The sequence below is a fragment of the Acanthisitta chloris genome, unplaced genomic scaffold (genome assembly GCF_000695815.1).
Source record: "Acanthisitta chloris isolate BGI_N310 unplaced genomic scaffold, ASM69581v1 scaffold8265, whole genome shotgun sequence".
NCBI classification, from domain to species: domain Eukaryota; kingdom Metazoa; phylum Chordata; class Aves; order Passeriformes; family Acanthisittidae; genus Acanthisitta; species Acanthisitta chloris.
Window position 1 is genome coordinate 102152 of NW_008672052.1, and position 13835 is coordinate 115986.

General features: G+C 36.9%; 1 protein-coding gene across 2 annotated transcripts in view; it reads left to right on the top strand.

Annotated features, from left to right (window-relative positions):
- LOC103801923 (RAC-gamma serine/threonine-protein kinase) overlaps positions 1 to 13835 on the top strand; it is a 131015-nt gene that overhangs the window by 90560 nt on the left and 26620 nt on the right. For both annotated transcript variants that reach the window (XM_009074360.1, XM_009074361.1), the window contains exons 6-9: positions 981 to 1046; positions 2657 to 2725; positions 8591 to 8713; positions 10678 to 10806. In XM_009074360.1, coding sequence (XP_009072608.1) covers positions 981 to 1046; positions 2657 to 2725; positions 8591 to 8713; positions 10678 to 10806 — 387 coding nt within the window. The remainder of the gene's footprint in view (positions 1 to 980; positions 1047 to 2656; positions 2726 to 8590; positions 8714 to 10677; positions 10807 to 13835) is intronic.

A 13835-nucleotide genomic window follows, 5' to 3' on the forward strand; every position in this document is an offset into this window, starting at 1 on the left:
TTCACAGCATGAAATGGCTGTGTGTTCATAATATGATCCCCCTAGGAGCTGTGCTTTTCTCCCTAGTCCGTGGGAACTGCTCGCACTGTAGCTAGTGCAGGGTGTCCCTCTTGTCCTGCCCTCATCCCCTCACCCCTGCGTGGCCCTGCTCTCTGCAGACCAGGTGGTGTGAGGGTCCACGGCCATGCCTCCCCCAGGCTCATTCTTTGCCCCCAGGGGGATGGCACGTGGGCTGGGCTGTGGAGGGAGCCAGGGACAAGTGGCTCCCAGGGAGCAAACACCCACAGGGACTGGGTTAGTTTCCTTCTCTCCCTTTGGTATAGGGCTTGTTGTAATCTTTTCTGTTCAGGCTCATGGACAGGAGAGCATCACTGTCTCTCTCCAAATTACTCCCTTCCCAAAATGCCTCTGGAAATGAGGTGGGGTTTGTGTTGACATCTCCCACCCACCAGGGAAGGAGGTCAGCCTGGCCAGAGGAGCAGTGCTCACAGCTGAGCTCCTAAGGATAGTCTAGCTGGATAAAAACAAAGCCAGCACCAAACGAAGTGAAAGTTTCAAAGCAGAGAAACTGGCTTTACTTAACATTAGGCTAGATGCAACTGGGTTTTATATTTGCCTGTCAGCTACTACATCTGTATGTGTCTTGCAAATTGGTTCAGTCTCTGAATTGGTGGTTCATACCAGAACTGTGAAGTTGTGATGACTAAATTTTTGAGCTATCAAATCCAATATTGTAATTTCTTTCTTCCCTGAGTTGTATATAACGACTTCATTTAAAAGCAAGAAAATAAGAAAACGAATAAAATACATTAGATTATGTTTTGTTGAATTTTTTCTCAAAAAATGTGAAGGTTCATTCGTTTTTCAAAACTCGACTGTAGCTTTCTCTTTCTGGAAGTGTTGACCTTTTTCTTGTGTTTAATTAAGTAACAATTTTATATCTTAATTCAGATCTGCTTCTTCTACTCTCTGTTTCTCAGGATGAAGTGGCTCATACGCTTACAGAAAGCAGAGTATTGAAAAACACGAGACACCCTTTTTTAACAGTAAGTATTGGGAACTAGTTTTAAGTACCATAGCAAGTAATTTTCGACATTCATTATGAACATAATTTACAAACAAATGTTGAAGTCTTTCTCATGGTCATTTGTAAACAACAGTAGCTATTTGGTGCATATGATACCCTTTATCAGGATATGTAATTAAGAGTTCAGAAATAAAGTTTCTAATAATTTTTTAAAGCTTAACTACACTGAAAAAAATTTAATTGTAGAATGTAACTGTTGTGCAAGTTTTGTGATTTTTGTATGCAAATACATTTGAAATAAAAGTTACTGATTTTACGGAGTGTAAGTAATTTTTACCGAGAAAACTTAATTAAGAATTCAATAAAACAATAAAAATAACATAATATTTATGTTTATTCAACATAAATAGCCCAATGAGCCACAAAACTCAAACCCACTACCTTTGTTTTCATACAGTTAATATTTAGTAGAAGAAAAATATTAAATAGAGGGTGAAAATTTTGAAACTCGTGACAAATTGTGATTAATAGTTTTACCTTTATAACTGACTTTCTCCTGTAGAAGGAGTTCTGATTCCTCTTCCATGAGAATATATTAGAAAATATTTTCATTTATTTCAAACTATAATTAACACACTGTATTTTAAGACAGGGAAAATTATTTTTGTTTTGGTATAAAAGTATCCAAGTATGACATGGAAGCTTTTCTAGTCAGAAAAACATAAACCTTTTAGAAAGCAGAGGATTGCAGTTACGTTGCTTGGCCAAAATATCCTTAGAAATTCAGTCAAGGGAAACGAGATCCTGCAGTGTTTCTTAGATTAGAGTGTAAAGGTAAGCAGGAGTAGCCATACTTTAAATCAAATAATCCAATAATATCTTTTTTTTATACTCAGCAAGTGTTTTAAGGAGATGTGCAATGTTTAAATCACATGAGTCTTCTTGTGATTGTTATGTGTAGTTCTGCTGCATTTCATTTCTTTTGGGCCAAGTCTGCATGTGTAGATTTTCTGTGGTATCATTTTTTTGATCAAAATGAAGCCAACATTGATAAGTCGAAATTGTTAATTAAGATAAAAGCATCTGTTGCAACTTTAAAATGACATGTAAATAAATATATTAATTTGGCACTCAGTGTTTTGAACATTCTATAGTGTGTGAACTAGAGAGTCCTTGCTTTGGAAATGAAAGTAGGCTGGAGGTTAAGATGAATTCTAAAGTTTTAATTTTGGAGAAATTAAAAAGATTGTGATAATCTCTCTCTTCACAGGCATTGTGGGAGTGGGCATCATAAAGTATGATGGCTGGGAATAGCTGGTCCCATGTATGGCAGTAAGAAATGCAGTATAAAATAGTGTATTTTAGTAATAATTTAGTATTTTATTGTAGCAGGTATGATGTTTTCATATCTGTGGCCATGGGGCAGATATGAGGAAAGATGTGAAGGTTTTTGTGTTAATTTATCTCAGGTTCCTGACAGGAAGTTGTACTTTTAATTACTCTGAAGTTCTCTCTAAGTCAGGATTGTCTGCTTAGGAAGAAAAAGTTAAGTTTTGTTACAGTTCAAGTGCCAGAAATTGGGTTAATACAAGATGATAATTGGTTTGATTTTGCTGTTTTCTTTGCAAGTCCTTGAAATATTCCTTCCAGACAAAGGATCGTTTGTGTTTTGTGATGGAGTATGTTAACGGAGGAGAGGTAAGTCTTAAGAAAAATGTTCTGCACTTGTAACAGTAATGCTGTCTCTGGCTTACACTTTAAAGGTTATAGTTATTCTTGCCTTTTTTTGCTTTCTAGTGTATTTGAAGGGCTTTTACAGGAAATTTTAGAGGAGGTTTTTGGTTTTTTTTAAAACTAACATGTTTTATAATTATGCTGTCAAAAGTAGTTCCTATTACGGAAAAATTAGGCCATTGTATAGGGAAATATGATTTCATGGTAGAGAAATAATTACAAATAGTCTCCTTACTGTTCTTTTTCTTTAAGCATATTGTAGCATGTCCTGGCATGAAACAGTCATAATCTAGTATAAACAAGAAAAAATAATGTTGACTACTCTTACTTTTGTCCTGTTGTGAAATATGTGCTCTCGTTGCTATAGCTATTGCACATACCTATTGGAAAAGCGTGGAGCGCTCATATTTTTCATTACTACTCTTCCCTTCATTTGCTGTGTACTCTGGAAATTTCAGCTAAAGTGCTAACCTTCTTGGTGTGTTGTTACCTTTTAAGCCATTGCTGTCCTCCAGTTTCTCACTGAAAAATGAAATATAAAACAATGCCCAGCAAATGGAATTAGAGAATTGTAATCTAAGAGGGCTTTTATCCACCTTTTAGGTGCTGTTTGCTATTCAGACTGTATCTGGTTACAACACGAACTAGGGGATTTTCCTTATTTTATCTACTATATGCTGCATAGTAACGTTAAAGGACTAAGTGTTTGCACTGGGCTTTTATTATTAGAAAACTGTTTCTTCATTCAGGAATTGCTGTGGTATACCATGTTTAGCTGTTGCTGTGTTCTCCTACACTAGATCTGTCTTCAGCTATAACCCTAGTGCCTGAGCCCCCCCAAAATACCTGTCTTGTATTTGTTGCTCTGATGATTTCTCAGTATGAGGCCCATTTAGATCCTAAATCATCCTGGGCCATCCTTTACCAGCCATGGCTAAACATGGTGCCATAGGGTTCTCGTATGGAAGGATGTCTTGTTTGACTCAGTATGCATAAACCCAGTTCTGGACTGGCATTGAACCATTTTGGTGGGTTGAGCTAGACGCAAAAAGCTCCCTCGGCAGTAATGGGATAACAGCTTTTCTCTTGGACAGTCAGCTGGCTTATTTGACATTGAACTTATGTCACCAATAGTAAGTCAATGCTATCTACAAAGAGTTCTAAGTGTTGCCTTATGTAGTAGCTAATTCTTCATAGTTTTCTCTGTGTAAGACCTTACTGCATTTCTGTAATCTCAGGGGATGCACTTTGAAAGTATGTTTTTAACATCAATTTATCATTTAGCTATTCATCTTTTTGAAAGATACCTCTCTGTCCTATTTGAATGCAGAGCAGAGCTCACAGAGAATGTTTTCAACTCATTATGATTGAGGATGCTCTGACACTGCATTTTGATCAGACTTGTATCTTGCATTTCTCTTCATTGGGTGGTGCACCTTTGTGCAAGCATCTAGTGTCATGGGTTGCTTGGTGGCAGCCTGCTTTTGCTTATGGGCATTGCAGTAATTGCAATGTACTTTGCCAAGATTGGGTTGCTTTTTTTTCAGGTATGATGATCTTGTTTGTCAGTGCTGGTCATGTTCTTTGCTGATGGTTCCCTTATTCAGTGAAGCTAACCATAAATTTTTGCCATGGTGGGAAATAATGGCCTTTTAGAATAGGCAGTTTTCCTTGAAGAAACTTGCAATTTGCTTATGTGCTTCTCTTTGACTAGAGATCTGGAATAGTCGGTTGGACAAACAGTCTTCTTTTAAAAGGGAAATCTTTAGTCTAACCACATTTTCTTGTGAATTCCAGACTTTAGTCACTGTCTGCTAAGAAATATTAAAAGGACTGTAGCTGTACCATGTTGCTTTAGATTCTCTCTAGTGCTGCCTTCAGTGTGTTTCTGTTTAAAATAGCTTTAGACTCAAGATTTCTTTTTCATTAAACTGATGTGCCCAATTCAGCTGGTAGGGAATTTTCATGGGTTATGTCTTGCCAGGGGCACCCTTACCTAAACAGTTCTCTGAATGAAGGAGTTCTTCAAGTTTGTATACATATTCTTGACTCTTGCCCAGGTGAAAGAAAGAAAATACCACAATTTAGGATTCTGCCCTAGTACAGAAACAAAAATTGTAGCCAGTACTAGCTTAATTTCTTCTTCCTATGTTTAGAGAGGAAAAAGCCAAGGAAGGGTCCACTGAACTTTATTCTGGAGGAGAAAAAATTGTGTTAAAATGATTGTAAGCAAGACTCTTCTGTACCTATTAAAAATGTAGGTCCATGTTGAATTTAATATCCTGCTAGAATAGTAACAATTTATCTATGCCTTACCTTGCCTATGTAACTTCAAATTGGTTAGGCTCAGTTAATAAGAGAAGATATTAAAATGAAAATGTACCTGCATTGATATTACTGGTCTATTTTTGCAGTGTACAAAGTATTGCAGTGAAGAATTCTCTTTTTACTTCCTTAAAAAAAAGCATATTATGTATCTAAATGTGCTAAAGCCAAACACTAGAGGATTTTTTCAAAGCAAAGAATTCAGACGTAAATGTTGAATATGTTTTCCTTTTACTGACAACTTTTACAGTTAATTTTCTGCTGCTGAACGCCCAATCTTGAAATATTTGTTGTGGGCTGAGAGCTTAATTTTTTCATTATTTGGTTTCACTGTTGGACTCTGGATGAAATGTTTGCCAGTGTCTATTGATTATAAACTCTGTTGCAGTATAGAGCTAGAGGGATACTTCTGCTAGTGTGATTACTTCTCAGTACCTTTGTTGTACTGAGGAAATTACATTGAAGTACCATTAAGACATTGAAATTTGATTTTAGCAAAAAAAATATTCATCTGGCTTAGCTGAGATGACCAAATGGCTCTTTTATTGTTGGGGAATACTTTTGGAGTGAATGTTTTCCATTTTTTATTTCCACTATTTAGCTTTAAAAGTTGAAAAGCTTTCAGGAATGAAATCTATTACATACATTACTCTGCAGAGGACACTGATTGAGCTGACTAATAAGTTGATTAACTTCCTTGCTCTTCATTTTCAGGATAATTCCAGATTCCATACTTTATAACAAACTTAATTGGTAATTATCTGTATAATAAAATTAGACTCTAAAATTTGTTCAGATGATTTCTCCACACCAGAATTCTGAATCTCTGTTCCTCTTGGCATTTTTTTTCCATAGCTCTTACTTCAATTCATTAGGCAGGGGAGAACTAAATGGTTTGTTGTAATTGAACAAGTGCTATTACTGTCCGGGAGAAAAAAAAAGACAGAGGATTTACAACCTGACTAACAAAAAAATAAGTAAATTAGAGAATGTTCTTAGCCTAAAATTACCATAGTCCAAGATAAGGGTGCTATAATTCTTTGGGCATAGAATGTGGCTAGAAGCAGTAAAAAAGTCTGAAACAATAAACAAATAATTCAAAATTTCTAGGCTGCCACTGCAAGTTCTTTGCAAAAGAGTCAAATTAACAGTCAAATATAAAGTGCAGAGCTGAGGAAACCCAATATACAACAGCAAGAACGAGTCATACAACTTCAAACATGCTAAGGAGGTCACTAGTGTGTGTGTAGAAGTTTAACATATCAGTTGATACAAGGTTGTATCTTTTATGTATTTGATATGCTTGGATCTGCAGCTGAACATACTTTTATGTTCGATCTTTGTTAAATTTTTTCCATTTTTTTTGATTAGGAAAAAAAACCCCATGGCAACATTGTTGTTCAGTTTTTAAATAAAGGCATACCAGGAAATTTATAGCTCCAGTCCTCACTGTAACAATAGCCCCCTCGTGTATGCCATCAAAAATGTTATGTGCAAAATGGCTTTCTTTGTGCCAAAGCTATTTCTATTACTATTCCAATGACTTTATAGCACATATTTAATAACTGTGGATCAATAAATAGTGCAAATGTTGAAAGCCTTTTTTAGAACCTTTCGTCAGATTTCTTCTTTTCATTCTCTGACTTAATAAATATAATCTCTATTCTAACAATAGTAAATAGAACCTGGTGGCAGAATTGTTCCAAAATAGTGAACCAACTAAACGATTAGCTGAAAATAATGCTGTAATCTCCTTGTAATCTCTCTGCTCTCCCTATTACAATTTTAGAATTTGCTTTAGTATCTTTAGCCTATATCTCAGTGTGCAAATTCACTTTTAACATGCATTTTTATATCTCAATGTGCATTCTTCATTCAAAACTAGCATGTATGGTTTGGTGGCAACTCTGTTAGGTGCTTATAATAATAAGAGTCACTGTAGTGTCACATATTCAAATAAACTGACTTGGGAACTCAGTTTCTTTGGGAAACACAGTTGTTTCTAGGTGGTCATTTTCCTTTGAAGTCACTATTTTGCATTAATATAAATAAAAATATTTTGTTGGAAGTAAATAAAGAAATATTCTAAAGAAAATAAATTTTTCTTATGTTAACTTGTCAGGTTATCAACTCTCAGATTCAAATTGGGACACTTTTAAAATGGAAGCTAATACATCTGTGTTGCTGACAAATATCCTGAAGTTTTAGAACTTTCATAGAATCATTGAGGTTGGAAGAGACATTTAAGATCATCAAGTCCAATCGTTAACCTGCCACTCTGCTGTAATCCCTAAACCCTAAACCATATCTTCCAGTGCCGGATCCAGACACCTCTTAAACACTTCCAGGGATGGTGACTCCACCACCTTCCTGGGCAATCAATTCCACTGCCTCACCAGCCCAAGAGTGAAGATTCTTTTTCCAGTATCTAATCTGAATCTCCCTCATCTCAGTTTACAGCCATTCTCTCTAGTCCTCTCATGCAGGCATGGCAGAAGAGACCATCCCCCACTTCTGAAAAACATTTTTAAAATACTGATTTTTAGCTCCTGTGGTAAACCCAAAAACATTGTAACACAGTCCATTAGATCTTAAGCAGAATACAGAAATATACTCTCTACTCTTTGCTTGAGGACTTTCCCAAACTTTCTTAACACAGTAAATAAAACTTTAGAGAGCATTTGAATTAAATAGTTAAATTCTGCTCTTTCAGATGGTGTTCCAGGTTCTGAGGATGATCCAGTAAGATGCTGACAACCTTACAAAGCTCCACCATACACTTTTTCATTGCAGCTGAAATTATTGGCAACATATAATGGCTAATATTTTTCTCTGAAGTACTTCTGTTGAAAATGTGTCAGCAAAGTGCTCTTATTTACAAAATACTAAAGAGACAAACCCCCCAAAGAAATGTTTACATTGTAGCAAAGAAATGCACAAAATACATAGATTTGTTTTTATAAGCCCTAAGCAGTTGTTGATTTGCTTTTTCTTGTGACTCTAATATTGCTAGCATTATGCATGTGTTGTTTTTGTAAAATGCCAGTTCACCTGTTCAGACCAAGTCTGTTGAGGAGTTAGACTTCTTTCAGTTCAAAGAAAAGTTATGAAAGTACTGAAAAACATAAGGTGGAACCAGATAGTGCTATTTCTCGGTGGCTTAAAGCAAAAATCTGAGGCAGTGGTAGAGGGAGAAGTACAGAATGGTGCTCTTGCATACTGGTTTGTTTTTTTTTCCTGTGGTAACTGAAGGTTAAATGAGTAGCAAGCAGAATGCCTTAAACAAGATTGGTATATTGATTAAAACGCTGATTTAACAGCTCGCTTTCTCCCTTTGGAAACCTGGAAAAGATAAGCCAGCTGCTGTCTAAGAGTGCTGAGCGTCCACTGAGAGTACACTATCTATCATCACAATATGGTGATGAGAGGTGTTTTATGTTTGTGTTAATTTCCCCCACTAAATCAGTAATTATTACAATCCTGTCCCTGCTGTTTACCCTGCAGCTGTTTTTCCATTTGTCGAGAGAGCGGGTGTTCTCAGAGGACCGCACACGCTTCTATGGTGCAGAAATTGTCTCTGCCCTGGACTATCTGCATTCTGGGAAGATTGTGTACCGTGATCTCAAGGTAAAAAAGGAAAGGAAAAAAACTAATCAAATTTTTGTTTTTGCAGAGACTATTGGGACAAACACAAAGTAATTATAAAGTTGCACTATTCAGAGTTAATGGGGAAAAAATCTCATGTTCAGTTTTAAGTTGTGTGTGCTGGAGGAAGTAGTTTGATACAGTAATGTCTGGATGAGTACATTACTTGACTTTAGCTAGGTTAAATGAAAGGAACAGCATACTGTAGTAACAGCACTTGAAGGAGATTTATACTTCTGATCCACATCCTTCTCTGCCCTCCATCCTCCAGCCTATAACTTATAACTTAACTTAGGTTTCTACACAAATCTCAACTATAGTTCTCAAAGTCCCCAAACAGGGGAAACAGGAGCTGGGACAGTGTGACAGCATTCTGTTTGTTCAGCAAAAATGTGTGTTCTTTTATGATTTGAAAACATTTTAAACAATTCAGAATACTACAATAGGAAAAGACTTGCAGCATTAATTAAAAAATTGTTTTGTCTTTATATCTTGGGAAATATTGATATTACTTGAATGTAGTTTGTCTTAGATTTGGCTGCATGTACAATTCTGTATCTGCTGTTGGCTGAAACTCTGTTGCTCCAAGGACTCTGTGACACAGCATGACCATGCTCTATGGAAAATAACCTCTGCTTTCATCAGGAATATTTTCTAACTTGTGGGAGAAACCTTTAAATTCCATGACAAGATTATTTCATTTCTGTGTCAAGCCTTTAATTTCTTGTACAAGAAGTTGTGCTTTCCCATTGTACGTGCACACTAGTGGAGTTCATTCATGGACTCCCTTTGCCCAGGAGCCGAGGACAGGGAGGCAGTGGGCATCAAGTTCTGCTCAGGGAGGCAGACAGAAAACAAAATACTGTGTTACCTGTTCACAGCAGAATCTGTCACAATAACATAAAAACTGTGACATTTTGGAAAATCTGAAATTGTCTGGTCAAGGAATGATAGGTGATGTTTTTTGCTTTGAATTCTAACTAATAAAGATTAATTTAACAGCATTAATCTTCTATTTCCTGTGTCATGTACTTTTCATTTTCTTTGTAGGACACACTCAACAGGAAATCTATACATTTCATATTTCAGGCTTTATGCAGATTTAGAGAGACAGGGCTGTGATTGTTCTGTTGGTATTTTCACTACATGCCTTATAATCTGGGAAAAAACCTTCTTTCTGTTGAGAAAAGTTGTTCCGTGTATGTTTTCCTTGGTTTCAGCTCCACCTGTGTTTAAAGTGTTGCTAATTACACACTTGTGGGAAATTGATTTTAGCTGTTTAACAGGCTATGTTCTGTTTTCACGTTTCAAAGCAAGAACCACCTATTTAAAAAGCAAGAGGTAGACATTCACAATTCAAGAATGGTATCCTCTGCAAGTAGACAAGGAGGAATTTACCTGAGGCTTGGGGTTTTTTTTATCAGTAGCTGCTCTATCCCCACTTCTGTCTGTTATTTAAAAGCTTGTGGAAGATGGAGGTATTTTGAAGTTTTATGGATTTCTTGAACACTATGGCAAGGAAAATGCATTTTGATAAACATCGTGGTGCAGCACAGGAAACCTATGAAGTCTTACCAAGTGACAGCCATGATTGCAACCTTGAATTATTTGAATATATCTTCAGAATATTTAGGAAATTAGTTTGATTTCATTCTATGGAAAATGCACCAAACCTGTAAAAGTTCAAAATTAAAGGTTGTGCTCTGGTTGTCCTGAGATTTACTATTGTAAACTGTGGTAAAGTATTAACTCGTTATTTAGCTTGTATAAGAGTAAACATTGTTAAATGTTGTAATATAATAGATGCTGGAATATTTTTTTAAATTACAAACAAATTGCATTCTGTTGCAAGGAGTAGCTCTGTACCTTTTGTACAAAATTGATGTAATGCATCAACCTGTCCTGTTAAGAAATACTAAAGGAACATTTTTCTCCCTAACACACAGTTAGAAAATCTAATGTTGGATAAAGATGGACACATAAAAATTACAGATTTTGGACTTTGCAAAGAAGGAATCACAGACGCAGCAACTATGAAAACATTCTGTGGTACTCCAGAATACCTGGCACCAGAGGTATGATTTAGAATGTATTCTTATATTGCAGTATAAAATGTTTCTTTTCCGTTTAATTTTAGACTCTGATACTTGTATACTGTAAGAGCTGACAGTCTGCCTGGTTAATACTGTGCAGTTGTTATTTAGAATGGTATGTGCTACTATTCTTTGTGATTGTATGTGTATTGATGCTCTGCTTCTTAGCGTTTAAAAAGTCCTCTAACGTGTATTTTCCGTCTCATGTTTGCCTTCCTATGTTAAAGTTTTTATCTTCCGATGATTTCTTCAAAAATAATCTTCCATCTGTCTGTCACTTGGAACATATGATCCTGCTTAACTGAGCTGTATAACTAGCATTTATATAGCCTCAGTGGAGGCGAGAGGGAATAGGAAGGTAGAGTTTGGTGGGTTTTATCCCAACTCCACAGTTGCAGGGAGAGTGACTTGAAATTTTAGATACTGCTGCTAAAAACAGTTGAGTGTATCAACCTCAGAACTGGTTGAGGTGGGCACCAAAACTTGACTGTTTCATACTATGTAAGCAGAAGTGGCATCCCAGTGTACGCTGCCCCATCTTTACCATTAGCTAGTACTTGGCATCACACTTCATGAGGACTGATAGAAAGATCAACATGAGGATGCTGTTTGGGTTCCCCTTGAGCTCTGGTTTGACCACTTGAGAATCTGTATTGGAAGCTCAAGTCATCCAAATGATCTGTTCCAGTATTATTTGTGTGGACAGCTCTGCCACTGATGCCTACTGAAAAAAAAAGCAAGGGAAGCACTATCAAGATTGTGTTTTTGTCCTGTCTGGCTTCAGTCAACAGCACTGATTGTGGTGCACGGAAATGTCACTCTGCCTCTCCCCAGGGGTTGCCAAATGCAACTCCAGTATTGATATGAAAGACTGCTTTTTTTTTTTTTAACTGAATGCCAGGTTTTCTGTGGATGCTGAATTAGCCCCTATTTCCACTTTTGTCAGCACTCAAGATTGCTAATGGTACTGAGATAACTTTCTAGTCAACCTAAACGGTTTTGAAAGGCCCTTCAGTTGTACCATTTGTTTTAAGAAGGGTTTAGCAAGGGATTTTCCACCTCTTGCAGCAACTCAGTACCACGAGAAAGTGTGTTATTATGTATTGTCTTTGAAGAAGAATGTGCTTTAATTTGAAGGGAGGAGGCATTGATTCAGCATAGCTCTTTATTCTCTTATTTTCAGCAGAACTGAATCCTGAGTAGCAACCACAAGCCCTGGAGCCTATTTCAACAAGCACATTTAGATTGCATTTCAGTTTTTTATTCTAAACCTTGCAATTAAGGGATGTCAGAGAAACTGGTACACATCACCTCCTGGATAGTGCCGGCTGGAAATTAAGTTTTCAGGATGGTTAGGTTTGTGGGTTTGAGAGTCTTTCTAAATCTCTTAAATTTGAAGCCTCTTCAAGTTTGCACTCAGGGAGGAAATTGAAACTGCTAATAGCTGGTTATAAGTCAATGTGATATGTAGAGTTAATGAAACTATTTTGGATCATAGCAAGATCTTTTGATACATTCTTTTTCTCCAACTGTAAAGGAAACATCAATATTCTTAAGAGTCACTAACTTTATCTTCATCCATCTGGTACTACCTTCCTTGATTCTTTCTGCAGCGATGGCATATCTGAACAGTCATGCTCTCACACTGCAGGTTTGAAGTACCTAAATAATTTTGGTTGGCTGTCTAAGTGTGTTCATTTCAGCTGTTTTGTGAGTCACTAACTATGTGAGCTGTGAAGATAAACTCACTGATACCTGGCCTTCTTTGCACAATTCCATCCCATAGATTCCAAGGAAGACTTGGATGCAGATTGTTGCTGTACTGTGCGGCGATTTCTGACCACTCCTTTATGTTCAGTGCAGAGACCCTCAGCAGTTATCTACATTTAAGGATTCCAAAACTATTTTTCGCCTGCTTTAAATCTTATAAGGCTACTTAGAGGAAGTTGCTGATCTGGCTGTTTGGTTTGGTACAATGGCCACTTTTCTTGTGTGTGGTGGCTCTTACCCCCTCATTTTCTTCTTCTCAGCAGTCTTGAAAACATGCTCAAAGAGTGCAAATATCCCATTTAGTTGCTTTCATCAGCTTCTCTCCCTTTTGAAAACATTAACTCTCTTCCCATCCAACATGGCAAGGAATCAGTCTTGGTTTTAGACACTTGGCATAAGTTACTTTATCCCATTTGCTTTTCTGTTCTCTGGAAGTCTCACTTCTCCACCTCCCATTATGAGTATTTTTGGAGACTTACCCTGTAAAAATCTGCCTTGAGGGAAATTGACTCTTCATTAACCCTAGGATCAAGAGAACTACTTCCCTTTTACCTCAGAGATAAAGGGTTTAGGGCATGTGACCTAGACAGGTAATTGATATGGCATAAGAGGAATCAACACCTTTATCTACACATTCTTATTTAAAAGGGTGACCTGACACTGACTGTGTAGATAATTGGCAGATCCAGAAAAATACCCCTTTCCATGTAGAGATCAAATGATGGGCCATGGGAAAAAGCTGTAATGAGCTTGCCAGGTAAGAGTCACTTTTCATCTTTGGAGATTGAATTACTTTTCTGAACCATCATTCATTTATTGTTTGTGGAACCCATAGGGAAGTTTATGTGTACCTTCACCATGTGCTGTGCTGTTCAGGTGTGCAGTGCTTCTGGCTAGGTGGTCCATAGGTGCACTCCCTTTCTATTCTCCTCTCCCAGTCCTTGTCTGTTATCCAGCACCAGTGTTCTACAGTTGAAATGAAAATATCAGTGTCTGTGTTTGCATTACATCACTATGTGTCAAGCCTAAAAGATGGTAGGGTATGAGCACATCCTCTGGAAAGAAAGTAGTTGCCACTGTCAAATAGCAGAGCTTATATTTGTTAACAGTACAGATGTACCTCTTGTCACACTTATTGAAGAATGAGCAAGTAACTTTTTATTTGTGAAATTATATGCGCTTTCCAGACTGATTTGGTTGTCTGACAAATTCCTCTATAATCTTCAGTAGAATTAATGCAA